The following is a 27,308-nucleotide window of genomic DNA, read 5'->3' as shown; positions in this document are numbered from 1 at the left end:
GTAGATTACAGGATCCTTCATCCTGACATATGGGCAATAGAAAAATCTGGTTACCTGGGCTCTGAGGTGATCCAGGTGGAGTATGCGAACAGTATAGCTGTGTGGCCAGTCATAGCGCTTGACAGGATGTCCTCCGAGGTTCAGGGTCATCGACAGGATGTCCTCCGAGGTTCAGGGTCCAAGGTTTTTGGGGGGTTTATTTTTTTGCATGGGAAGCAGTACACAGTGTTGGACGCTTTGGCACTGGCCACACAGAAGTTGATCTAATGAGAGATGGGTGTCATCTGCGTAGTTTATTCCAGCCAGGTGATTTAAAACAGTCGACCAGCACTGCAGAATGCTAAACAGACCACCTCCTGTTGTGGCGTCCATCGGATGTCTCCGTACTACAGGTTCGTATGAGGACAGGAGGTCTCGAGGTTACGAAGTTTCCGGGCGTGGGTAAGAAGAGGCAAGGAGTTCTACATATGGATGACCTTTGCATAAAGAAGGTCAAGGGTCCAGCTGAAGGAAGCTGGGTAAAGTGCAGGACAGATAAGTATGGCTAAAACCCCCAAATATCACACGCTGGCAGACGATTTTGTTTATTAAACGTCAAGAAATGAGAGCGGTATGTGTGCGGTTTTACAGAGGAACGGGCGCTCGCTCGAATCCATACTGCAGTATGGAAATGACAGGACTCGAGTTAACAGTGCCCTCTGGTGGCCAGTCGCGGCAACAGCTGCAGCGTACAGCGCCTGATTGTTCAGCCTACAGAAAACCTAATACTGTTACAGCGCGAAACTCCGGCAGCTCACTACAAATGCATGCACGCACCATTATCTCAGTACACGCCCCTGCAGTCACTATTACTCTAGATACCCCCCCCCCCCCACACACACACACCTCTCTACCCCGCTATATACATACACATACTCCAACCAGCCCAGCTGCAGCCGGCTGTGTGCAGTCAACTTCAGTAGCCCTCCCTAGCGAAAAGGAAATCACGTTCTTCCCAGACGCCAGTGCCCAGGTCAAAGGTTAAAGTCATGTGTCCTCAGGAGCGTTTTCTATGGGGCATAAAACATGGAGGGACACCAAGGACATTAAAAAAAAAAAAAAAATAAAAAAAATAAAAAAAAACCCTGCTAGGCTAATAGTAAAAAAACACACACACAAACACATTTCTGTACAATCAATAGTGTGCACTGCCCTTCCATAGGAGAGAGGACAGGACAGTAGTGTGTGAGTGTGTGTAGTTTGTCTGACAGGGCAGCAAGGTGACAGGAACTTTTTCAACTTTCTTTGGGGTAAAAAACAAAACAAAACGAGACACTCGCACAGTCAGCCATTCACCTAGCTATGTTTGGGTGTCCTACAGAAGGGTCACACACACACACACACACACACACACACACACACACACACACACACACACACACACCAAAGATTAATTTATTCATCAGACATATTAATTAGTTCCTCTGCTGAGCTACAATTGCCCTTGTAAAGTAAATGAAGACAATTTAGGGATGGTCTATAAATGAATAAGCTCTATTAAAAGCACTCTAATCTAACTACAGATCAATCATCCTTCACCCACCCATTATGTGGATTCGGAAGAGTGTATTTCTGACCCCACTCCTTGAAATCTACAGCTTTGCAGAGTTAAATTTCAACCCTGCTCCCCTTTCAGAGTTTAGTCCGTACCCTGCTCCGGGAGATCTGCTGCTCTGCAGAGTTTAGCACAGACCCTGCTCCTGGAAATCTACTTCCCTGCAGGGTTTAGCCCAAAAGTGAAAGTGGCAAAACCGGTAATCCAATGATGTCTGGATCTGGCAGCTGCGCTGCTGAATTGATGAAGCCTAGCGTGATTGGTCTCATTCACCATCCACAAAGGCAGTAAGTCCCGCCCCTCACTTATGCAGCAATGTGATTCGCTGGAAGAGTGGCTGGCTGTTCCCCCTTCCTTTAATGGGAGGGCTAATGGCTCTGCCAGATGATACTGTGATCAGGAATTCAAGCATATGACCGGAACAATTACAGTCTAGGATGGATGTAACACACTACACAGCTCAAAATTAAAGACACTTCAGCTACGCTTCGGATCTCGATGAACAAAAGATCCAGGTTGAAAATCTTTACCGATATAGACCAAAGGAAACCAAAGTCATCAATCCAGTGAGGGCTGGATTAAAAAATTTAAAAAAAAAGTAAGTAAACAAAAATAAATCACAGGCTAATCCAATCTGCGTGAATTTAATGACGGCAATTCATGTGACTCAGTAGTGTGTGTGGTCCCCTTGTGTTTATAGCCACTGCCAACACTGTCTGGTTATATGCGCCTGATGAAATAGCAGATGGTATCGTGGAGGATCTCCTCCCAGACCTGGGTCAGGACTTCAGTGAGACAGTAAGACCTTCAGAGAAACCTCATCCAGGATCGGTCACGCATGACATCAGAAAACCCTCATAACAGCGAACCTCCTTGCGATAGCACGCATGGACGTGCCATCCCAGAGGAGCTGGACTACCTGTGCAACCCGAATGGTCCGCAGGTACTGCGTCATGACTCCAGCAGTGAGAAGGCCACCAAGAAACTACTGTAGAGAAGAATCAGGAAGGATAAGGAGAGAGTAACTCTGTGGCCAGCATCTGCAAAACCATTCCCTTTTTGGGGCGGGGGGGGTTGCCTCTCCAGTGCACTCCTTTTCACTTTTATTGTCGCCAAAGCAGGTCAAACTGATTCACAACTGCTTATGATTCCGAACCGGACAAACTGAAATCCCTGAAGTTTGATTGACTTGTCATGCTGCGATGAGTGACGTGCACACATCCTTAGCAGAAGAAAGCAGATAAACTATTTTTTGCTGTGGTGTCATTTTTTTTTGCCAGTCAGCTGCTGGAACACTTGTTAGCAACACTGACTTGTTTGACTAAGCCTCGCCGGTCGGTACAAGCACTGACGTACAAAACAGGGAAGCTCTAAACACAGGACACGTTGTTCAGCAAGTCGTGCAAGCACTACAATATCTACTGTTGCAAGCGGGGAAAGGAATACTCTGTATTCAGATGGGGATGCTTCTCTCTCTCTCTCTCTCTCTCTCTCTCTCGCTCTCTCTCTCTCTCTTTCTCTCTCTCAAGCATCAACTGATTCCTCACCTTTCCACTCACCTTCCTGCATGTGCGTGTGAGGAAAACACAGCGCTTTCTTCATTAGCACTTAGGGAACCTTTACATGGATGTCAGTTCCTCTTCCTCCCGCAGATTTGGAGGCGGCAGGAAGAAAAGATAGAAAGACAGAATGAACTCAGATTTTCTTCCCGTGGGCTCTCCAGCTACCCCGATCTGCCTCCGTCAGCTGTGGGCACGGCACCTGTGCGGGATCTTAAATACCTTTAGAGTAGGACTAGGAAGACGAACGACGACCTGTGGCCACTGTCCAAACGAAACATGGACCAACAGCCGACCGTTTAGACAGACAACTCTACAAGAACCACATAAACCATATAGATTACATTAAAAAAAATTTTTATTAAATTATGGGATGGAAAACTGCTGTGTACTTTTGATACTAAAATTATGTCTCCTAATATATATGGGTCTTCATATTATAAATACATTAATATACTATAAGGTACTGTTCTTCTCCATTGCCCTTAATGGATGTTCTCTTGTGGGTTAGGTTTCAGACACATGAACACCATTGGAGCATGACTTTATTACTTTAACTGCTAATTTTTTTTATTTAATTTGTTTTTCTCCCAAAATTGTTACTATTGTGGTGACCACTGTCAGCCAGAGGAGGATGCTCCCCCGCACCTTTGAGTCTTGGTTCCTCTCCAGGTTTCTTCTTCATGCTCTAGAGAGTTTTTCCTCTCCACTGTCGCCCTTGGCTTGCTCACTGGGGGTTGGACTCTGACATCTGTAAAGCTACTTTGTGGCAACATCTGTTGTAAAAAGTGCTATATAAATACATTTAGATTTTTTATTTTTTTGTTAGTTGTGTTAAAGGAGGCACATATGAAAAATACAGTTATATCAGTATATATAAAATACAGTAATATCTGTATATATAAAATACAGTAATATCAGTATATACCAAATAGTTTTATCAGTATATACAAAATACAGTAATATCATTATATATAAAATACAGTAATATCACTATATATAAAATATGGTTTAATCAGTATACACAAAATAAAGTAATATCAGTATATAAGTCTAAAGCCCTGCTGTTTGTGTGAAGGACACATTACATGAACAGCTCACACTTCACACCTGGAAGTTAAAGGCAAGCAGAGGTTTGCGCCCCCACACAAACTACGCAGTGCCATCTCAGCGTGGAGGGGACTGACCTTTCTCCCTCCATCACCCTCCACACTACTACTGCCTATTCCTATTACGCTGCTACGCCTCACCATCATCACCATCACCATCATCACCATCATCACCCCCACCATCATCACCATCACCATCATCACCATCATCACCACCACCATCATCATCACCACATCACCATCACCACCATCATCATCACCAGCACCATCATCACCATCACCACCATCACCATCATCACCACCACCATCACCACCATCACCATCATCACCCCCACCATCATCACCATCACCATCATCACCATCATCACCACCACCATCATCATCACCACATCACCATCACCACCATCATCATCACCAGCACCATCATCACCATCACCACCATCACCATCATCACCACCACCATCACCACCATCACCACCATCATCATCATCACCATCACCATCATCACATCATCACCATCATCACCATCACATCATCACCACCACCATCATCATCACCATCACCATCATCACCATCACCACCATCATCACCCTTATCATCACCATCACCATCATCACCACCACCACCATCATCATCATCACCATCACCTCCACCATCACCATCACCATCACCATAATCACCACCATCATCACCAACACCACCATCACCATCATCCCCATCACCATCATCACCATCACATCATCATCACCATCATCATCATCACCATCACCACCACCATCATCATCATCGTCACCATCTTTTTATTCTTCTTTATTCACCCACCCTCCGCGGTCACACCCCCTCAGACTCACACCCTGCATTAGACATCTGAGAAATAATGGAGGTGTGTGTGTGTGTGTGTGTGTGTGAGAGAGAGAGAGAGAGAGAGAGAGAGAGAGAGAGAGAGAGAGTTTCTCTGAGGTAGAAACACAGAGTACATTTGACTTAGAAGGCCACACAGCATGCTCAGAACAGCATCAGAGAGACGGTGATGGAATTCAAATTTGTCAACAAAACAAATACCAGTACAACTCTCCTACAATTCCAGTCACACCCAAATACAATCGCGCTAACACTATACTGATATAAGACTAGTGCTGAGCAGAGCAGCTCGCTGTAGTGCAGGAAAACAGCGCCCCCTTGTGACAGAGAAAATGTAGAAAATTAGTCTTTTATTTTAAAAAATACCAGTACAGAGTCAAACACTTGTTAAAGAACACAATCAGTGTTTAAAAAATGAAGTCTAATACATAAGTAAATCATGCAAGTTTAAGAGTGGTTCAAAGGTTTTTTTTTTAAACTTTAGTTTCAGTAAAAATAATCGGCACTCGACGTAAATGCCAAGGAAGAGGTCAAGATTTTCACTGTAGTTGGTGAGACTGGATTACAAAGACTCCTGTAGCATAAATACTAAATCATTTATTCATAATACTTATACTAAACTATTTGCAGGCAGATCAAATAAGATGTGGGAGTTAAACAAATATATGGGATTTTTGCAAACATCTGCCTTTGATGTTAATCAGTTATATATAAAGGGCCCACAAATAATTTCTAAAATATCCACAGTAAAAAAGAAAATAGAAACATAAATATTTAATGGTGTGCAAAAAAAGTAGCAAGTACACAACCAAAATAAAAGTGTATTTAAAACTTTGATCCACTAACTTTCAAAAGCAATTAAAACATAGCATGACTATGATTAACAAGGGGTGGTTACTCCAGGAGTAACTGAAATATTTTATAAATGAAACCCCTATATCTAAGCAGCAAGTTTAACTTAGACTAATGCTTTCTGTCTAAGCAGAGACAAGGAATATTTAGGGTATATTAATGACATTAACGAAGATCACAGGGAACCGGCAGTTCAACGACAGGCGTGCGCCAGTGTGTGAATTTAATGATGTCAGTTTTTGACAGCGTGTTCAGATATACAAAGTAAATGCTTGCATCTGTGACTCCATCAGGGAAGCACAGGACAACTGGTCTCCAAGTTACGTTTTTTGGCTTGAGGCAACTTTCACCCAAAACTGATGAGATCATCCCTAACATTTAGACCACCTGCCTAATATAATGTAGGTCGCCCTCGTGCTGCCAAACAGCCCTGACCTGTCGAGGCATGGACTCCGCAAGAACTCCTGTGACATCTCATGCAAAGACGTTAACAGTAAAGTCCTTCAATGAGTCCTTTAATGTTTAAGTGCTCTTTGGCACGTTCCTCAAACCACTCCTAAACTGTTTTGACAGCGTGGCTGGACACATTACGCTGCTGAAAGAGGCCACTGCCATTAACTAATATCGCTGCCATGGAGAGGCGTACTTGGTCTGCAAAAAGTTTTGGTAGGTCGTACATGTCAAAGTAACATCCAGGTGAATGCCAGGCCCCAAGGATTCCCAGCAGAACATTGTGCATCCCATAGTGCATTGTGGCACCACCTCTTCCTCAGGTAAGCGAGGCACAGCCAGTCATCTAGCCACCGTGATTTAGTACCGTCAAAGTTACTCAGATCCTCACACGTGACCCCTTTTCCTTGTTTTCAGTACTTCCAACTTCAAGGACAGATTTTCTGTCTAATTTAACCCAACTTAACAGGTGGCGTTGTAATGAGACAATCAGTGTTAATATCTTCATCCGTCAGTGGTTTTAATGTTGGAGCTGATTGGTGTATGTGGTGTAAGCGAACCGCGAGTATGTGCCTTAGGAGGCAAACGCACCAAGCTTTCTGATGCTCCCAACCAAACTGCCTACAGTGCACATTTTTACGGGCATTTCCGCAGCGTGACGGACTGCGTAGAGGAACGCCATATTCCATATTATCAAACGCTCCTTTACTCCACTTTCAGAGTACAGAATTCACAGCAACTGGTTTTCCATTCGTCTCCAAGGTGCAGGCACACAACTCCGCAGCTGCGTTTGTCAAATGCTGCACTTCAGAAAGGCCACATCTTAGGATGCCAAGACTGTCCTAAACTCACCCAGCTTCAAAGAGGTTATGACGGGATTTCGCATGGGTGGACACGTGCGTTTACCACCAGCAGCTCCTGGATCCACAGGCCCGTGGCCAGGGCAACGGTCCCGGCGCAGGTTCAGATGAGCGCGTGCATGGAGCCTGGAAGGGCCACTTTTGGCCCCATGGGAGAGCACCGCGTTTTGAACCCGGGACGTGCTGCATTATCGGCGCTTTCAGCCACAGTCCTTCGATTAACTGAAACAGCTTTGTTGTCCGGACGCATCAGTGGAAGAGGAGGAAGAGGAACACCACTTAGAGGCTCCCACCTTTGAAACACACAAACAGGGAAGACAGAGAACGGCTTCCATACAGAGACGCCTTTGAACTGCTCACGTTTTCTACTGGTGGAAGGCGAGTACCAGAATAATGGGGGTTTTCCATTATTTTCTTCGTCTTCTTGAACCTCAAGAACAAACAACTCTTACCAAAAGATTTACTTGGATATTCCAGTAACATCCATATAAAGTTGTAAAACAGAAGGATCAACTGACGTGTGCTTCTCCACTTTGTTGGTTCTGTTTGCCGTTCTCACTCTCTGCTCTTTCCTTGAGCTATTTCAACTCGTGTTTGGGAAATGTCCGGCTTTTAGTGGTGGGCCTTTTCTTCTGGAGGATGGAAACAGAAGTGACTGCCAGCCTTGTCTCTGCAGAGGTAGAAGACATACTACCTTACAGTTTGCCTGATCTGTGCAAATTACTTTCCTCTTGAGGGGGAAAAACACAGCCAGACACACAGCTGGAACACGAGGTAGACATTTCAACTACCGGAAAGAAGTTCAATTCACAGATGTAATTGAAGTTTAAAAAGAGAAAAATATTAAGTGTACTGACATTCCCAGTGTGGGCGTGCCTGAACCTTCATGTCTAAAGGTCATCATCTGGTATATTCTTCAGTGGTTCCTGACTGCTCCCTGTTTCTGCCACTAAGCCATCTTAACTGGTTATGTTCTGGCCCTCTACCGGTCTTAAATTTCTCCTAAAGGGCTGCTGTAAACGATGTTTCGAGATTTTTTGCTTCAGGATTTTCCAAAATACCTGCAGTAGGACAAACAGGTTACGGCAGTGGAGCGGTTCCATTAAAGTCTGCGGTCATATAGATGAATTTGCTGTATTGTGCTTTCAGATGTTCATTCATTTGCTCTGCACACTGATCTCCAGGTGGTCTTCTTCTGTGTTTGTGTATCAGATGAGTGGTTTTTATTTTCAGTGATGAGGTACCTTGAAATGAATTGCTTTACTATTGTTTCCTTATGCTCTGTGAACAATATGGATCACTGTGGGGGTTTTGGGCATTGATTTGTATCCCCACTTCCAGATATTTGTACATTCCTGAATCAGTGTTGCAGTTTATAAATTAACAATAGCCTGCCTTAAACTCGGTAGTCCTGACAACCGCCCCTGGTTCAAGTTAAAATTTAATTCAACTTAATTCAGAATTCCAAAGTTAAACTATTTTAGAATGTCGTGTTTGTTGGGACTGATTGCCTATTCTGGATTAAAATCAACTTCTAGGTTCATTTACACTGTGTCATAGAAACGTCACCAAAATGACTATAACTAGTTACCTCTGTTATCTTACCGTGAAAATATGATGGTGTGGCTTTCACAAACAGACAGCCCTGTTTTCTGAGAGCCGCTGTGTGAAATAGATTACATGGCGCACCGAGCCTGGCAACCGGCGCTTCACATCGTAATTCACCGTCTGTGGGTTGCAATCTACCACATTACCAGCAGGGTGCACCGTTGAAGAGGAAATATAGCAGGAAGGATGTTGGCTTGGGTGCCTCACAAGTGAGCAGTGTACGGAGCACAAGTGTTATGCGCAACACGACAGTCTACCTGTGGAGGCTGGCAGACAGAATGAGGTATCCACGAGAATCACATGGAGATCTCGTACTGATTCTTTTTCCACGTTGACATTATTCTTCGCCCTGGAGTTTTTGCTCGCTGCTAGAGTGAAGATCGATCCCAGCAGCTGTCCCGAGAGCATGCTGTCACCCTGGGCTCTAGCCTCAGAGAATCACAAGTCTATGCACCAATCAGTGACTTACTCGCCATCGGGCTTCTCTCTGAAATACAGGCATTCGAGTACGAACACCGTGGCATTGGAATTAACACTATACATCACTTCCAGTCACATAACGGAAAGCAGCAACGTACTACTGATATTTATGTATTTCCTTCTCTCTCTCTCTCTCTCTCTGAATTCAAAAGTGTTTCCCACCCATTACCAGTCAAATCAGAATCTCAATAAATGTGTATTGTTATCCTGGTCTAGTGTAGTTAATGTAGACTTTCAGTAAGATATAGATATATATATATATATATATATATATATATATATATATATATATATATATATATATATATATATGTATGCACCAGCTAAATCTGGTTTTTCACACAAGACTTAAACTTCGTTATTCGATTCAAAAAGCACTCACCAACCGAGCTACACAAATGTTATACACCGCCTGAGGGGTATTTATTTAATTTCAAGGTGATACTCTTATATGCTATTTAGTAATAAGTATAAACCATTGTTTTAAGTGCGTATTAATAATACGAATCACCTGCTAAAACGTATTTGCGGCATTTTTGTCCATGACCGTACGCTCGTTTTATTCGGCACTGCAGCTTTAAGTGAGCTATCCAAGGTAAGTAGGAAGGCAGGGGTAAACGAGAACGTGCAGCTTGGGCGCGCGCCCGTGCCGTGTGGACACTAAAAAAATTTTTTAAAGAATAATTGCAAGCAGGTCTTCGAAACTAGAATACAGCACAGCACTGTCGCCGTTTCATCAGCCTCCAGGCAGGTGTGTGGCGTTCGTAAGTCACTTCGTACGTTAAGCGTGTAGTTTGGTAGCCTCGGAGGCGCGCTACAAAGGGGTTTCTCTCCAGAAAGATCACCGGCTCGAGGTAGCGAGGCCCGCGAGTGTTCGGTCTCGAGACGGGCGCGAGGATCTCGGGACAACTTCGCGTCTTCCGTCCGCGTCTTCGGCCAGATTTCGGTCCCTTTTTTCATGTTACAAATCGTACGTGAACCGCCGGAACTTTTACTGGCTGGACGCTTTCGTTACAGGGACGTAAACAGTCCAGCGATTCGGTGGGCGGCCAGCGACGGAAGCTCGCTCCTCTGCGGTGTGTCTTAGCTCCGCTCCCCGGGCACCGGCGAGGCGTCGGCCGCTAGCGGGATGCGGGGATGCCGCGGTTCCCCCGGTGCAGGCTCGGGGGTCTGGAGGACGCGAAACGGGGATTAAACAAAGAAGGGCTGCGCTTATAACACAACACCGTGCGCCGTACTTCGATGGATTTGCTACGCCTATTGCTTAGACTGTAATATGAAAGTACTTTGTTAAGTAGCTGTCGAAGGATATTTAACGTACGGGATGTTGATCGTGGCCGAAGGCGACAGCTGCGGATGCTAAAGGAGTATCGACGGATGCGTGAGCAGTGTCATGTCGTTTAACAGGCGAATTTTATCAACCCGTCGTAACTCTGTCAATCGACATTATTATTATTTTTGACATATATTTTTTGAGTGTCACATATCATTTGTGACCTACGGTCACCTTTTATCTTCGTGCTAGACCTTCGCACCCGTTGTCGTTACACTGAGTGGGGAGTAAATTGCAGCCACTGATTCTGGATTCAAAACAAACAGATTGGCGGGTTGAGCATCACGCGGCATGTGACCGACACACCTGCCGGCTCGGTGCGCGTTAGGACGGCGTCGCTAATGGATGTTATGTCACGGCCGTCCGAGTTTACGCCTTTAGATTGACCTCTTTGTGGTCCGAGTTTGACGTTACAAAGTTCGCAAATGTTAGGTGTCTCGACATGCGTTTTAATGAAGCGCCTAGCATAACCTGACGCATCGGTATTTATTTGTAGCAGTCGTCACGGTTGACTGTTGATGGTGATTTTTTTTTCCCGCCCCCCCCCTTTCTTTTTTTTTGCATGATGGAACAGCATGAATTAATACTTTTTAATGAAAATTAAATGAACTCTCCATGAATTAGCATATTAAGAAACTTCACCTATGAGAGTAAAAGTTAACTAAACACTTTAAGATGTGTCCAGTTATTGTAACGTTTCCTAGTACCCGTAAACCCTGACATCCTAAAAAACGAATGCGTCGCACTGATGGGTTTAACTGACACAATCTTGTCCTCGATCTCTCTTTTCAGAATGTGAGGAGGTAGGAGGCACCCCATGCCCCCGTCCCCTTTGCCCTACTCTTAACGTTCTAGAATGTTCCTGAAGACGGTTCCTCCGGTGGTGGCAGTTCACTCGGAATGGAGGCCCGCTAAGAGCTTCAGCCTACCGCTCTGCTTCAATGAGAGTACTTCGGACAGTGACTCGGCTGGCGGAACTCCCATCCCCCACAAGGTCCAGATGATCATCGACAGCCTCCGGAGCACTCAGTCGTCAGACATGAGCGACGGCCCCCGGGTCAGCCTCGACCTGCCCAGGAGCGCTGGCCGCAGGGTCAAGCCCTGCTGCCCAGAGGCACCGGCGAGCCCCCGTCGGCCGGAGGCGGACGGCGGTAAGCTCCAGGCCGCCGAGCTGGAGGCGAGCCGCAGCTCGGACAGCGACGATTCCGTGGACCGAGGGATCGAAGAGGCCATCCAAGAGTACCTGAAAGAAAAGGTGGACCACAAGCGAAACGTCGATGCGCCAACCAGCCCCGTCCGGGGCCCCAAAGTCCAGCGAATGGACCCCGGAATTCCGGACCCCTCGAAGGAGGTAGCGCAATCCGTCCCTGCCAAAGTGCTGACTGCTAGCAACCACGTCCAGAAGGGTTCGAGAGCCGACCAGCCGTTAGCGGCCTCGAAGATAAAGAAGAGGCCAAGCAAAGAGAACCCTGTTCAGAGGGCCTTCCCCGCGAAGCCCTCCTCAGACCAAATGCTGCCTCCGCTGAGAATCAAAGAGGAGGAGGTGCCGGACTCCAGCAGCGACGACGGCATCGAGGAGGCCATCCAGAGGTTCCAGCAGGAGCAGAGGGACCACCACGAGGGCCCGCGACGCCCCAAGGAGGCGCCGGACTCCAGCAGCGACGACGGCATCGAGGAGGCCATCTGGCACTACCAGCGGGAAAAACGGAAGGAAAAGAGCCGCAGGCTCCTCCCGAAGCCGCGCGGCAAGGTGTCCGCACCCCCCGCGGGTCCCGCCGCCGTCCAGCAGTTTAGAAAACTGCCCAAAAAGAAGACCGTTAAAAAGAGCGCGGCCGCGGAGAGAGAGGTAACGCACGCCTCCCCCGTAGGTTCGGCCGCGAGCCACCCTCTCGATGCTGGTAGCGGAGGAAGAGACGGAGCCGAGGATCCGCGGGCCGAGCTGCAGGCGCGCCCCGCCCTCTCCATCAACACCACGGCGGAGCTGATGTGCGCCGAAGCCATCCTGGACATCTCCAAGACCGTCATGCCCGCTGCGTTCCAGCCCGACCCGAGCGGCCCGGCGGGGACCCCGGCCCACTTCCTCGCTTGCCACCCGCCGCAGGGGGCTGGGAGGAGCGATGACAGCTCCGTGGACAGCGAGGATGGCATCGAGCAGGAGATCCAGAAGTTTCTGGAGCTCAAGGCCAAGATGCACGAGCAGCTGCCGATGCTGGCGACAGGACCCCCCGCCTGCGCCGGGACCCCCGCGGCTGCAAGAGCACCACTGAAGAAGAAGGGCGAGGAGGATCGGAGCAAAATGCTGAGGCTGTCGCTGTCTCGGAAGAGAAAGCACAAAGAGGAAAATGGTAGGGGCGAAAGAAGAGAAACCGCTCGTTACGTGTTTAAGGAGGAGCCTCAGCCCAATCCTATAGGCCAGGATTCGTCGTCCACGGAGACATCACGCACGCATAGTCCAATCGCAGTGAAGCACTTCAAGCCCAAGCAAAACTCTCCCGGATCCGTCAACAAGGAGAAAGGGTCTGGCTGTGGTCCGGCCAGCCCACCAAACACTCCGAGGACGCTCGCCGGCTCGGAGCGAAATCACAGCAGCGACAAGAGCAGCTCGCTGGACAGTGACGAAGACCTCGACGCAGCGATTAAAGACTTGCTCAAGACCAAGCGGAAGGTGAAAAAGAAGGCAAGGGATGTGAAGTTTAAGGCGCGGAGAAGTGCCAAGGGCACGGAGACTCCCGAGACCTCAAAGAAACCCAAACCGGCCGCGGAGCAGAAGAGCGTCCCGCCATCCAAACCCGGCAAACCCGACAGAGAGCCAGCGAATCCGACTGGACGCGACAGAGGCGCCAAAGCCAGAGGTCTGAAGCCCCAGCGGGCCGCCAAAAAGCCCAGAGCCCCCGCGCAGGGCGCAGAGGCGGAGCAGGCAAAGTCGGAAGCCGCCCACCAGCCTCCTGCGGCGGCGGAAAGCAGCTCGGTGGACAGCGATGACAGCATCGAGCAGGAGATCCGCAAGTTCCTGGCCGAAAAAGCCAAGGGCTCGGGCGCACCGGCGGTGGCCGCCGACGGCAAGGAGGTCACGGAGAGGGGTGTGAAGGTGGAGGAGCAGCAGACGTGGGTCACGCCCGGGCACGCAGAGGCCGGCGGGGGCCAGGCTCCCAGCTCCGGCTGCGCGGCGGGGACCCTGGAGGAGGTGAGGGGGAGCGGCGCGGACGCCGGGAAGGAGGGGCTGCCGGTGCCGGAAGCACCGAGAGTTGGAGCAGCAGCGGAGCCAGGTCAGAAGGAGGCCCAGCATCAGAACCTCTTTCTGATGAAGCCCGAGAACTGCAGCATGGGGGACATCCGGGACAGCCCGTCTGCTCCCCTAGAGGTCGCGGACTTGCCGAGTAGCCTTCAGAACCGGAACCGAATCCCTCTGAGAGAGGTGATCAGCGTCGTGTGCCCCTCGCCACCCCCGACCGCCAGACCCTCTCTCGGTGCCCCCTCCCACGTGTACACAGCTGCGGGCGGCGATCGATTGCCGTCGGCAACCCTCGAGAGCAGGACCGATTCTCTCTACCTGTACAGTCGGATAAAGAGAGAACAGTGGGACCAGATGCCACGCCTCCTCCCCAGTTCCCCTCACCCGCCGTCCACCGCTCGACACTTGCCCTCCAGTGCCGGTCTCCGGTTCCCACACCTGCCCACCAACCTCTCCCACCTGTCGTGTGTGCCGCTGCCACCCGCTCTCTCCCAACCTCGCCTGGGGGCCGGCGTGGTGCGCCTGCGACGGGACCAGGCCGCCGGCATCCCGCCCCCGGCTCGCAGGACCCACCCGCTGCAGCTTCGAAACGGACAGGAGGAGTGGGAGAAGGAGCGGGGGGAGGGGCGAGGGGCGGAGTCAGATCAGGAGCAGAAGTGCGTAGATGAGACAGATGTAGAGTCAGGTGAGGAGAGGAGATCAGCGCAGCAGAGGACAGATAAGATACAGCAGCCGTCCAGCCAGTGAGTACAGACTAGATCTCTCTCTCTCTCTCTCTCTCTCTCTCTGTCTCTCTCTCTGTCTCTGTCTGTCTCTGTCCCCTGCTCTAATCTGACAGCATTAGACCTCTCCTCCCACGAGCAGCGTGTTCGGTTCAGGGACATCCGGACAGGAGAGCGTGCAGAAGCTTCGGCTCCCTGTTGGCCAGGCAGGGGACATTTCTCTGAACGAGCCCTCGCTGCGACAGGGTGTGCCACTTTAAGCTTACATGCTGCAGTCTACACACACACACAGCATTCTCTCCTGTCACATTGTTGTTGCGGTTTTTTGTATGTTATGGGTCTAAGGGATGGTGTAGGACTTAAGTGTTCTACTTTATATATGTTTGTACATTTCTGAATATATTTAAATGCACTTGTGATGTCATTGTTATTGGCCTTTTGTTATTACTTTCTGCTCTGTTTTCTCATTGGGTGCAAAAGCTCTGAATGAACTCCAAACGCTCTGTTTTTGTTTGTTTGGTTGGTTGGTGGGTTTTTTTTCCCTCATTTTCGGTACCTTCTCTCTTTCATTCGTTTTGTGGTAAACGTCAGACGTTGGCATTGAAAAGAGAGAACTGAGCAGTGCTCTTTCAGAAGATTTGGGAGTTAAGTGTTCTCAGAAGCATGATTCTGCCTCCTTCCTTTAGTTTGGACCCCGCTCCCCTCAGAATCAAGCTCTGTCCGTCACAGAGCGTGGGCTGTTTAAAGCAGAGATAATGATCGTACACACTTCTGACTTTTCAGGAACTGAGAGTAGTTATTTTGGTGAGTAAGTATCTTTAGCAGAGAACCGAAACACTCCTGTGTGCATGCACACGCGCATCATCATCACCACCACCACCGCCAGCCACCTGATGTTTCAGATCTTCCCCGCAGGTTGAAGTCGGCCGAAGCTTGTGTGCGCTCGTACGAGACCGACGGGTATAACTGGCCCCGCTCCGTACGCGACAGGCCTGCGGTGGTGGACGCACCCTGACGCGGCCCGGACGCTGGGGCGGCGTAGCCGTGGGACGGCGGTCGCTGAGCCGAGCCGTGTCTCGGCGCACGCTGCCACGTTCGCTCCATCGACACGTCCCGTTCGGCTCAATAAGGTGTTTCTTAAGGTATCCATAAAGACTCCTGAGAACTGGTACATGCCTCTACAGATCCTACCTCAGCACCTCCGTGAAGCTCAACACGTGTACAGGGCTTTGAGCGAGCCCTCGCATTAAAAATGTCGCCAAGCTCGGTGAACGAGGTGCTACGTTGAGCTCTGTTGGTTCTGGTGGGGCGCTGCTCAGCTCTGAAATGGGTTCGGGGGAAATCTTTTTCAACGTTTTTATTCTGTTACCATCTCTCTGGGTATGCGTTTTCACCAACCCAGACGAGATTTTGTCACATTTTATCACTGGAGCTGGAGCAGCACACCTGAGAGCGACTGGGGCAGTGCACTTGAGTGTGTCTTTTGATTTCCCTACCGTGCTTCTCTTCTTGTGTTTATTAAATATTCTTTGTGTTGTACATACTGTCATTCCCAAGTTGTGTATATATGTTTGTTTGGTTTTTTTTGTTGTTTTTTTTTTCTGATACACTTAAAGTCATAAAAATGTTTACCAGCACGTAAAATGAAAAACGGACAGGCTTCGTTTTTTTATTTTTTATTTTTTTTTTTTTCCCTTTCTCGCATTTCCGCTGGTTATAAATTTGCCTCGCTTTTTCTCACTTCACACACACACACATGCTCACACTCCTCTCTCTCTCTCTCTCTCTCTCTCTCTCTCTCTCTCTCTCTCTCTCTCTCTCTCTCTCACTCACACACACACTCATACGCTTGCACCAGATTCACTGTCTGCCTTCACTGTTTGGCTGGTCGTGTGGGTGCATCTTTCTGCGTGAGAAGTTGGGTTATTTATTTGGGTGTAAATACCCGGAGGAGGAAAGGCCTTGTGCTGACTCGTGGCACATTTGAACTGTTTTGCAGGAGAAAGGAAGCTTCTTTAACTGAAAGGCCAGATACTCCAACAGTATCTTAAAAAGTGTATTAAACAACTTTCAAACACCTGCTTGTGTATTCTGCTTGTGTGTGTGTGTGTGTATAGAGTGAAAGGTACCCTTTTTAATGCCACTTTGCCCTCTGTAATGCGTGATACGGTTTTGGCCATCTTGAGGTTCGTAGCATTCCTGGTTATGCATAAACTGCTTACAGTACCTGAATGCTCATGTGTGTGTCTGCGAGAGACTGCGAAACAGTATGAACATGTTTTTGATGATGTGTTAGTAGTTATAGCAGAAATAGTAAGCATAACTCCAGTTAAATGGGGACTAGCTTCTATTTTTAATAAGGTTAGCTGGAACTGAGTGCAATTGTATGGTTAACCTGGGTTAAGTGTAATTTTACCCATTAAGCTTCCCCAACAGTAACCCCAGTACTATAACTGTGTGTGTGTGTGACTCCAGCAGGTCTTTGTCCACCTGTATTGATCCAGGTGAGCTGCTCAGTCCCTATATTGCCCTGGATACAGAGCAAAGAAGACTCAAATTCAGACACATTCAACAGGTACACACATGCACATTCTAAATGAAACACCAAATACCAACCCTAATAAGTCTCACCATCTTCCAGTTAGGGATGAAGTAGCCCTCTAGTGGTGGTTGGCCAGGCTGCAGTCTCAGATACATTCACATACTGAGCTGCTGTTTACATTCTGAAATTCGATGGCTTCTACCCACCTTACTAAAAACACCACCTAGGTGTACAGTTAGAGTCCCCAGCCTGTCTGTTGTGAACAGGGTGAAGTGTAGCTGAAAAATCACACAAGCAAGTGGGGCTACAGTCTGCACATGTTCACTCAAAAAAAAACAAAACAGAGGTGTGATAGTCATCAGTGAGTGCGAGGGTCTTTCTCAAAAAGACCTGAATTATGTCCTAAAGCAAGATTTCAATCTTTAACAAAATTCGTGACCAGGAGGAAAGCCTCTTGCTTCTTATGAGGACCAAAGGAACAGGACAAAACAAAAAAAGATGCAGGTGCACCCCTATTTTACATAGACAAAGGCAAACATAATTTTCTCCATCAGCACTGACTAGCCATAAGTTCCTCAAGCCATAACTGACTGACAACCTTACAAGATACCCTTCATTTTATGTAAGTAATTGAGAGATATATTTGAGACCAAAATGTCTGGGGCTTGGAACTGGTGGGCTGAAGCAGCAAACTCTTAAGTGTGCGTGCTCTTTTCAGTGGCGGGGCACTGTTTTGAGGCTGCCTATGTGTGTATGTTCCACAGGGCCAAAGGATACTGAAAGGAGTCAAGCGAAAGCTGCAGTTTGTGGTCAGAATTCCCAAGTGAATACAACCTGAACATCAGAGGTCACACAGAGCAGCTACCTGACAGACCTGGTGGAATCTGGCTGCTGGCGCTGCTCCTGTGAGGTGGAGGTTTAAGAGTCTTTTAAAGTGAGAAGCTTTATGGGCCACCACTTTATAAAATACCATACACTGGTTCATCTCTTTATCAGGAGGAAGAAAGATGAGCAGGAAGGTTCTGTTTTACATTTAATTATACTTTGGGGGGGGGGGGGAATTGCAAATGTTTTGAGTTTGAGATTGGTAGTTGTAATGTTTGGTGACTGTCTTTTGTGATTTATTTTTTGGTTGGTTTTGTTATGATGTTTGAATTAAAATGTTACTTTAAAAATGTTATATAGCCCCAGTAGCCTCTTGAGCGTTAAGACATATTTTCGTTTACAATTTATAACGTTTGCATTGTTAATATGCCCTGATATGAAGCTAATTAATTTTTGTTGTTTTCATTATTGTTAAATATCGTATCGTACCACAAATGTAGTCAACGGGGCAAATGAATCATTTGTTGTTAACGTTGATCAATAAAGTTTTCTGTTTGACTCGTTGGCAGTTTGTGGTACTTGTAGTCCAAAATGTTGTACATACTGAGTTAGGTCTAAGACTGCACGTCGTCCTGAAACATCTCTACCCAGAAGGCTAATGGTTTGACCTTCAGTGGGAGGGGACGTGAGGAAACAAAGCATGGCTGCGGGGATACGAACGAAAGGTGAAGTGCAAATATATATATATTTAAAAGTGGTATCCATAACTTATGATTTTACAGGTTGTCGCATTCAGCAAAAAATACTTAGTATATCATTTAAATTCCGTGATGATGGATCAATGAACTACCCTTGTCGGATACAAATGCATTTTGCTAGGCAAATCGTGCTACCGGTGGCAAGCCCTTTGGTCTTCTCTGCTCTATTTGTGTCTGTAAGTTGGTTATGCCACTTCACGCTACCTCTGTTGTACACACTCATTTATTAGCGATGTACAGCCTCCGGAGTGCACGCTGGGTTGGGTCGGCGCTTCCCTGCTACAGCCGGCCGTGCGCTAGCTCGGCGGTAGCGGCCAACCCTGTGGCGACTCAGCAAAGCAGAGATGCAGGTAGGGAGGCCTCCTCACTTAAAAGTTGTAGTAGGCTACTACTAAACGTATGTCTACGACAGGTAATTGCAAATTGTTTGTATCTGCCATATACACACAAACACACACCCGTGTATATGTGTGAGGATAAACCCTTGAAACTGCAAATAGTGGAAATGGCTGATATGGAAAAATCCTACAAAAAGCTGGGTTGAAAGACAGCACAGAGGCACTAATCAAGGCACAGCCTGTGAATACGAGATCAATAGAGGCTGGGATCTACCACACCATGCAGGCTGTGCAAAGATGCCCCTGAGACAAAACCAGCAGGATGCATAATGCTAGCAGGCAGAACATGCATGGAACGCCATTACCAAGTGTCCTGCAGACGTGTGAAACATCTGTGCTGAGTACGGGCTGGAAGTTTCCAGGTCAAAGTGGGATACACCCCTGAACGTGGTGGAGAACGACCAAGCTAAGCTAAGATCCCTTGTGACTTCCAGATACAGACAGACAAAATGGTCATGGATAACTGTCCAGAAATAGTAGTCTTTGACAAACAGAAGTAGAGAGCTGTAGTGATGGGTGCTGCAGTCCCAGGAGATTGCAAGATCAGAAACAAGGAACACCAAAAGCCAGGGGCTCAACTGTAGGCCCCATGATGATTGGTGCACTAGGGCTGTGTCCCTGGTAGAATGGCTCCAGCAGATCCCAGGAACAACATCTGAGATCTTCACAAGAGTACAGGACTCTGGTAGAGGACCCGATCTTGAAGGGGAGGGGGAGAAATATGTAAATCTAAAAATAAAATCAGTGTTTGCATAAACCAAACTCGCTTATTGCATATAAAATGATTATAAATAATAATTAAAATTATATATCCCTTTGGTCAAAGCAGGTGTCTGAGAGGTCAGTAAAGGTTGTCATCTTACAATGGACACAGAATGGTTGTCAGACTGACATCAGGGTACATAAATTGACTGTGATGTATGGGAATCATACTGTATAGTAGGTGAACCTAATAGTCATTGCTGATGCCACATTTCCAACAACAATGTGCCTGTACCATCGCTGGTTCTGGTTCCCCTCAACAGACCTGCGTTTCCACTGGTTTACGAGCCCACTGATTACATATCTGCATGTGGGTGTTGCCTGATCCAGAAACAGAAGTCAAAAACATCAAAGAGGACACGGCAGAACACGCTCTTCTCTTGCCAATGTGCTTCTTTCTTTGAAGGAATATCCAGCTGGTCAGAATCAAGTTTTTCCATCTTTTCAAGACCACCAGTGATCCATTACTGCTGTTTTTGTCACGTTTCTCATGCTTTTAGTCAGAAATGGTTGAAAAGCGAGTAAACAACGATACATGGTGATGACAGGGCACCACCCTTTCTGTCACAGGTGCGTTGGTTCCAGACCAGCTAGATCATCGGCCAGAATGGCACTAATTGTAGTAGACAAGTCCTTTCAGTACGTTCTCTCATTGTGATCAGCACATAGCAGAGGAATTTGGTTCTATTTCCAAGAAGTCTATACATGGTTCTGACCGCTCTGGCGTATCAGTTGTTTTTCAAAAGTCCACTGCCACGTTGGAATATTTGTGATTAGCATAGGATCTTAGATTATACGGTGGTGGTGTCTAGTAGGTCTTCTCCACCTGTTGTGTGCTGGCGTGCAGGTGTGAATGAGAAGATCCTCCACGCTCCGCTGACCCAGCCGGACTACTTCTGCCTGTCCGAGCTCTTCACTCTAAAGGACCTGTTTGAGGCCCGGGTGCACATGGGACACAAGAAAGGCTGCAGACACAGGTGGGTCAACCACACCTGCTGCATCAATTTGGAGGTAAAAGGAAGTCAAAACTTTATATGGTGGAATACTGTCTCTCTCTCTCTGTATCTCTCTCTCTGTATCTCTCTCTCTTTGTCTCTGTCTCTCTCTCTCTCTCTCTCTCTCTGTCTCTGTCTCTCTCTCTGTCTCTCTCTCTCTGTCTCTGTCTCTCTCTCTCTTTCTCTCTGTCTCTGTCTCTGTCTCTCTCTCTCTCTCTCTCTCTCTCTCTCTCTCTCTCTCTCTCTCTCTCTCTGTCTCTGTCTCTGTCTCTGTCTCTCTCTCTCTCTCTCTCTCTGTCTCTGCCCAGGCTGATGGAGCCGTACCTGTTCGGCTGCCGCCTGGGCGTCGACATCATTGACCTGGAGCAGACGGCGGAGCACCTGCAGAGGGCGCTCAACTTCACGGCGCACGTGGCCTACCGTGGCGGCCTCGTGCTCTTCGTGAGCCGCCAGCGGCAGTCCTCGCACCTGGTGGAGAGGACGGCGCACGACTGCGGCGAGTACGCGCACACGCGCTACTGGCAGGGAGGCCTGCTCACCAACGCCCCCATACAGTACGGCGCGGGAGTGCGCCTGCCAGACCTGATCGTCTTCCTCTCCACGCTCAACAACGTCTTCCAGACGCACGTGGCCGTCCGTGACGCCGCCAAAATGAACATCCCCACGGTGGGCATCGTGGACTCCAACTGCAACCCTAGCCTCATCACGTACCCAGTGCCAGGCAACGATGACACACCCGTCGCCATGGAGCTGTACTGCTGGCTGTTCAAGATGGCGATTAACAGGGCGAAGGACAAGAGGAAACAGATGGAGTTGCTGAAGGGTATATAAGGGGAGTGTGAGAGTGTGTGTGCGAGAGTATGTGTGCACACGTGGGAAACAGGAAGATGATGGTGTAGATCAGGGTTCCCTAACTGTATGGTGAGTGGACTCTCCTGGACTGGGAAGAGGTGCGTCACAGGCTGTTATCTTTAAACCCCACCCTCAGCAACCTGCATCTAGTCAGCCTTTAGGAACACAAGATCGTCGGGCCAAAGTGAGAATTGTCAAACTGGGATGCCTCTTACCTAACCCCTATCGGACATTCTTAACGTTTTATCTGAAGTTATCTGGAATTAGTCTGGAATTTACCCCCCCCCCCCCCCCCCCACATACTCAAGAAGGCTGAGAGGACCATGTGAACTCTAGTACTGTGAATGAGTCCACTTGTTCCCATTAATAAATGAAATATACAATCTATGTATTTTATTGGACATAGATTATATATTGTATCCTATCTGTTTTTTATTACAAATTAAGATGAGAGCTCACCGACATGGAAAGAAGCGATCTTGATAGATGGAAGAGAAGCATATAATAAGTGGATACTAATAATTTGCTGACTGTTTTTGTTTTTCTTATTTCAATTAAAAAAAAAATTCGCATTTGTGTGTGTGTATGAGGGAGAAAGAACGAAAACAAAATCCCATTGTGATCGGCTGTTGTCTTTGCAAGACGCGTTGAGTAAATGAATCTAGTTTGGACGTGAAGGCTTCCGTAGTCATATGCCTAGTCTCCGTCTTGTTCTGTGATTGAGGAAGACGCCGAGGTTAGTAAACAAATAATTCATCACTAGCGACTTAATTTGAACTAAAATCATATTATATATGGGTCAAATATGCCAGGCTGTGTTATTTTTAGATCGTGTAGAGGTTGTGCGATTTTATCAGTCGGAGCTACTGTCATCTATTGAACATTTACAAATTGCCGTCATATGCGTCATCATAAACTTGTTTTATTTTGAATGACGGCTAATATGAGAAATTATATTTTTATGGGTTTTAAGGGTTTATGACACGAAATGCTGTTGCACATTTTGCAGGCCACGTGTTGCTGAACTGTTGCATGTTTAGGCCATTGCTACGTTATGGAGACATTTTCTTTAGTAGACAATTTATTAAGAGCTACATTATGTACCCCTGTACCTATTCATCATAAAAATGACGGAGTCAAACAAGTCAAAGCAATTTGATAGCTACTTTACGCATAACCTCAAAACCACTGTTTTTCTTTTCAACACCAAGAAAAACAAAACAAAACAACAATGCTGGTATTACGATACCGATGTCAATCCCCATAATCTGATATAAATCATGTAGTCAAAATTATATTTGAAAATGTTTCAGTTGGTTTTAAATCACCTTCCGTAGATTAACCGCGTTGTTACAACAGCAACAGTTGTGTGTCACCACAGCGGTGCGTTATGGTCGCTTGACTTGAAAATAAACAACAACTTTGAACACAGTTATATTATTTCACATAGATGATTGCTACCCTTACCTGCAATCAGATATGTGTTGAGAAAAATGCAGTTTAATGAAACAGTATTTATTTATCATGTAAACTCATATTTGTTTCTTTTTGTTGGGCCTGGTTGGACTTAAACTATGATTGGGAAGCTGTCAACCAGTCACACGGTCATCATGGTATAATGAACTGGAGTGGCTCATTCTGCCCAAATTCTTCTCCGCCGATAAGGGCCTGTGTAGACACCTGTTTAAAAAAGCCTTTCTGTGCTTTTCCAGACGCTGCTCTGAATGTGAGCTTTGGTCTTCGCCAAAGGTACGTTAGACGAACCCAGCTAACACCACTTAGACACTCTGTAATAAATGCATCCCCTTTATAGATGTTGCTTGATTCGGTGGGTGTAATTGTGGTGTCGCCCGATGAGACGTAACTGCAGCACATATGCCGCAGTTGTGCTGTAGGCGGGCGGAGAGAAACTGGCTCGTGATCGACCCTGCCTCCATGCACACAGAGGTCCAGGGTTATGGAACTGGGCCAAATAAACCCTGCCACATGTGTCCATCTGTCCGAACTATCAAGTAGAAACCTGTTTTCAGACCTCCATTGCGCACTGAAATACACGTGGATGTGTGTACAAATCTAGTTTTTGTCATCTCTGACTAACAGGACACAAACGTAAGCCGAGAGTTTGGTGGCATTGGGCCATGGATACGTGCATACTGATCATGGTAGGTAAGACATGCATACACATGCACCCACACTTGCTCTTCGAGGCGTTTTAGTTCAACCACACGTGTCGCTTCTGTGTCATGAGAGAGCAGAAAACCAAGAGGGTGCACCAACTACATTCTGTACCCACGATGCAGTGGCGCACAGGTTGAGTGACAGATCTGACATGGAGGAGTCATGTGACTGCATGTGGGTGAGGGCGTGGAGGTCAGCACAGCTGTTGACATTGGTCTGTAGTCTCAGAGCCGGCGGTACCTGCCTGAACCAGTGCGACTTGGTCCTCTCGTGTGAACTATGACCTGACTGTTCAGCTCTCTGACAGTCTGCAATCAAGATTGGGCTACATTTATGGCGGCCTGTGTCGAGTGGAACTTCCGCTCTGCCGGCTTCTGCCTGCAGGTGACCGGGGGGGTGGTCTGCTTGACCGACGTGGCTTGTTTGGTAATACATGCGCAGGCCATGTGCCTTAGCTCAGTCTGAGAACTATGCTGACCCATCTCTATGGCAACCGGTCAAGCGATGTCTTCTCCTGTCTTCCCGGTCTCCGCTGCATTTCAGCTTGCCCTTTCGGGGTGTCGTCTTCTCCTGCTGTAAGGTCGCCACATATGAACGCACTGACTAACTCAGGTGGTGGTGGTGGTGGTTGTTTTGGTGGATTTGTCATTATGGGAATGACCATCTCAGAGAACATGTCTTTGTTCTGTGTGACCCCACAGAGCACAGGGAGTCATCATCTGCCAGCACACAGTCGGAGAAAAGAGGCGGGCCGTGCGACTGTGCAGGCAGCAGGCGCTTTTCGGCACTCCGGAGAACAAACTGGCCTCAGATTCCTTCCCTGAGCTTGGACGATGGTACAGCTGGAGAGGACTATTGTGAAAGCACTAGCAGTCATATCAGCTTGGTTGCAGACAATAGTACAACAGTGCCAGTATCGGATGTTAGCAATTAAGAGACAACCACAAAGTACAATGGGGTTTGAGTTTTTTTTGGATTATTTCAAATTCAGATATACACTGCCTGGTCAACAAAAAGGTCACCACGTGGATTTAACTAAGCAAATGGGTAAGAGCCTCCCATTGGATAATTACTGCATGGGTGATTGTGTTTCAGCTGGCAACAAGTTATTTACCCCTAATTGATGCAGTGAGTAGCTTCTCATTTGTTAAACAACCATGTGGAAAGACACATCCTGTGGTCATGGAAAAGATGTTAATCTGCTTCAAAAGGGTCTAATTATTGGCATGCATCAAGCAGAGAAAATATCTAAGATTGCTGGAACTACTAAAATCGGGTTAAGAACTGCCCAACGCATTATTAAAAAGTGGAAGGACAGTGGAGAAACATCATCTTCGAGGAAGGAATGTGGTCGGAAAAAAATCTTGAATGATCGTGATCGGTGGTCACTTAAACGTGGTGAAATCAAATCCTAGAAAAGCAACAGCAGAACTCAGGGATATGTTTAATAGTAAAATTAAGAGCATTTCCACACGCACAATGCAAAGGGAACTCAAGGGATTGGGACTAAACAGCTGTGTAGCCTTAAGAAAACCATTTGTCAGTGAGGCTAACTAGAAAAAATGGCTTCAATTTGCTTGGGAGCATAAAGATTGGACTCTGGAGCAATGGAAGGTTATGTGGTCTGATGAGTCCAGATTTACCAGGTTCCAGAGTGATGGGCGAATCAGGGTAAGAGAGGCGGCTGAAGTGATGCACCCATTGTGCCTAGTGCCTACCGTACAAGCCTGTGGGGGCAGTGCTATGATCTGGGGTTGCTGCAGTTGGTCAGGTCTAGGTTCAGCAACATTATGTGCCCAAAGAATGAGGTCAGCTGACTACCAGAATATACTGAATGACCAGGTTATTCCATCAATGGTTTTTTTTTCTTCCCTGATGACAATGCCAGGATTCATCAGGCTCAAATTGTGAAAGAGTGGTTCAGGGAGTATGAGACATCATTTTCACACATGGATTGGCCACCACAGAGTCCAGACCTGAACCCCAATGAGAATCTTTGGGATGTGCTGGAGAAGACTTTGTGCAGTGGTCCCAATCTCCCATCAATACAAGATCTTGGGGGGAAAAATGAATGTAACTCTGGACAGAAATAAATGTGACATTGCAGAAGCTTGTGGAAACGATGCCACAGCGAATGCGTGCAGTAATCAAAGCTAAAGGCGGTCCAACGAAATATTAGGGGTGTGACCTTTTGGCCAGGCAGTGTATTTTACTTTTATACAAGGATAACAGCTTAAGAGAAGCCAGTTTGGCCATTGAGAAAAGGTTTGTAGAAGTTGTATTGTAAGTTGTACTGTATGTACAGGCCGTGGGTCACTGGGTCCACCCCTGCAGTCTGACAGTGGAAAATAAAGTGTGAGGCTCTAAATACGTCTGGTGTCTTGATATGGTTTGTCACAGTGGAGATACACTGCAGTGTCCTGCAGCACAGCTGAGCTTTGTGGCGTGTGCGCGACCCGTTGAATATAAAGTCTTGAGCGTCGCCTGCTAGAAATTTCACTGCACTACAACACGTACCGGCCTTCGGCTGAGCCGAAGGCTAGCTCACCCACCCCGGGGGGTGGGATTAGGCTTCAGAACACAGTGCCCCGGGTCTTCCCAGAAAAACGTACATCCCCACAGGCCTGAAGAGTGGACGGTCTGGTCCTGACAATGCGATGAGTTCTGACGAGCAGCAGCGTAGGTCGTTCGGGGCTGGGGCTCAATTGCCGTGATCAGAGCTAAAGGAGCAGAGTCTAGTGCAGGGAGATCGAAAAGGCTGAATTAATGTAATGTGAGGGGTAAATAAAACCACCTTTAACTGTGCCATAGGGAAAAGGCTGAATTAAAGTAACATGAGAGGAAAAAAAAAAACACCTTTAAAGGTGCTATAGGGAAAAGGTTCACAGTAACATGAGGGAAAAAAAACCTTTAAAGGTGCTATAGGGAAAAGGTTCACAGTAACATGAGGGGAAAAAAAACCTTTAAAGGTGCTATAGGGAAAGGCTCAATTAAAGAAACCTGAGGAAAAAACACCTTTAAAGGTGCTGTAGGGATAAGGGTCGATTAAAGTAACGATAAAAAAATCACCTTTAATGGTGACCATTTTCCTTGCCACATATATCTCATTGTGTCTACAAGGCCATAAATAGTGAAAGGTGTCTTGTTGAAAAACACAATTCTACAAGGCTTTGTCATTTTCTACTTAATGTGACATGACATCAAAGATCCTGCCCTACCTAAATAAACGCTCAGAACTGAAAATGAATGAACTCCAAACTAAACATGATTTTGCATGTGATTGGACTGTTGGGGATTAGGAGAGACACAATATAAAATTAAAAAAAAAACATGTCAGA

General features: G+C 47.1%; 2 protein-coding genes and 1 long non-coding RNA gene across 6 annotated transcripts; all 3 read left to right on the top strand.

Moving 5' to 3' along the window:
* The first annotated feature begins 9,972 nt into the window (after nucleotides 1-9,972).
* ppp1r26 (protein phosphatase 1, regulatory subunit 26) lies at nucleotides 9,973-18,585 on the top strand. 4 transcript variants are annotated; one of them, XM_035521636.2, is made up of 4 exons: nucleotides 9,973-10,124; nucleotides 11,499-14,681; nucleotides 17,139-17,235; nucleotides 17,967-18,585. In XM_035521636.2, the coding sequence occupies exons 2-4, from the start codon at nucleotides 11,563-11,565 to the stop codon at nucleotides 18,027-18,029; spliced, it is 3,279 nt and encodes a 1,092-aa protein (XP_035377529.1). In that variant the 5' UTR covers nucleotides 9,973-10,124; nucleotides 11,499-11,562; the 3' UTR covers nucleotides 18,030-18,585. The 4 variants fall into 4 exon arrangements, with proteins under 4 accessions (XP_035377529.1, XP_035377525.1, XP_035377526.1 ...); XM_035521632.2 differs by having other exon boundaries at nucleotides 17,136-17,235; XM_035521633.2 differs by having other exon boundaries at nucleotides 9,987-10,137; nucleotides 17,136-17,235.
* Nucleotides 18,586-18,605: 20 nt separating this feature from the next.
* mrps2 (mitochondrial ribosomal protein S2) lies at nucleotides 18,606-22,463 on the top strand. Its single transcript, XM_027020609.3, has 4 exons — nucleotides 18,606-18,752; nucleotides 19,016-19,135; nucleotides 20,793-20,922; nucleotides 21,249-22,463. The coding sequence occupies exons 1-4, from the start codon at nucleotides 18,728-18,730 to the stop codon at nucleotides 21,769-21,771; spliced, it is 798 nt and encodes a 265-aa protein (XP_026876410.2). The 5' UTR covers nucleotides 18,606-18,727; the 3' UTR covers nucleotides 21,772-22,463.
* Nucleotides 22,464-23,404: 941 nt separating this feature from the next.
* Nucleotides 23,405-26,340, top strand: LOC113583953 (uncharacterized). The gene is made up of 3 exons (XR_003411365.3): nucleotides 23,405-23,541; nucleotides 23,893-23,954; nucleotides 24,672-26,340. It is a non-coding gene; the product is annotated as an uncharacterized LOC113583953 (long non-coding RNA).
* The last annotated feature ends 968 nt before the right edge of the window (nucleotides 26,341-27,308 follow it).

Source organism: Electrophorus electricus, chromosome 21 (genome assembly GCF_041902795.1).
Source record: "Electrophorus electricus isolate QZ-2024a chromosome 21, ASM4190279v1, whole genome shotgun sequence".
Lineage (NCBI taxonomy): Eukaryota > Metazoa > Chordata > Actinopteri > Gymnotiformes > Gymnotidae > Electrophorus > Electrophorus electricus.
The sequence above is the reverse complement of the archived record's forward strand: the minus strand, read 5'-3'. Positions and strand labels throughout refer to the sequence as shown.

Coding starts and splice junctions, on each gene's coding strand:
- mrps2 (XM_027020609.3), top strand. CDS start 18,728: ATGGCTGCGGGGATACGAACGAAAG. Junction 18,753..19,015: donor TGCGGGGATACGAACGAAAG/GTGAAGTGCAAA, acceptor CTCATTTATTAG/CGATGTACAGCCTCCGGAGT. Junction 19,136..20,792: donor TCAGCAAAGCAGAGATGCAG/GTAGGGAGGCCT, acceptor GCTGGCGTGCAG/GTGTGAATGAGAAGATCCTC.
- ppp1r26 (XM_035521632.2), top strand. CDS start 11,563: ATGTTCCTGAAGACGGTTCCTCCGGTGGTGGCAGTTCACTCGGAATGG. Junction 14,682..17,135: donor ATACAGCAGCCGTCCAGCCA/GTGAGTACAGAC, acceptor GTGTGACTCCAG/CAGGTCTTTGTCCACCTGTA. Junction 17,236..17,966: donor AATTCAGACACATTCAACAG/GTACACACATGC, acceptor TATGTTCCACAG/GGCCAAAGGATACTGAAAGG.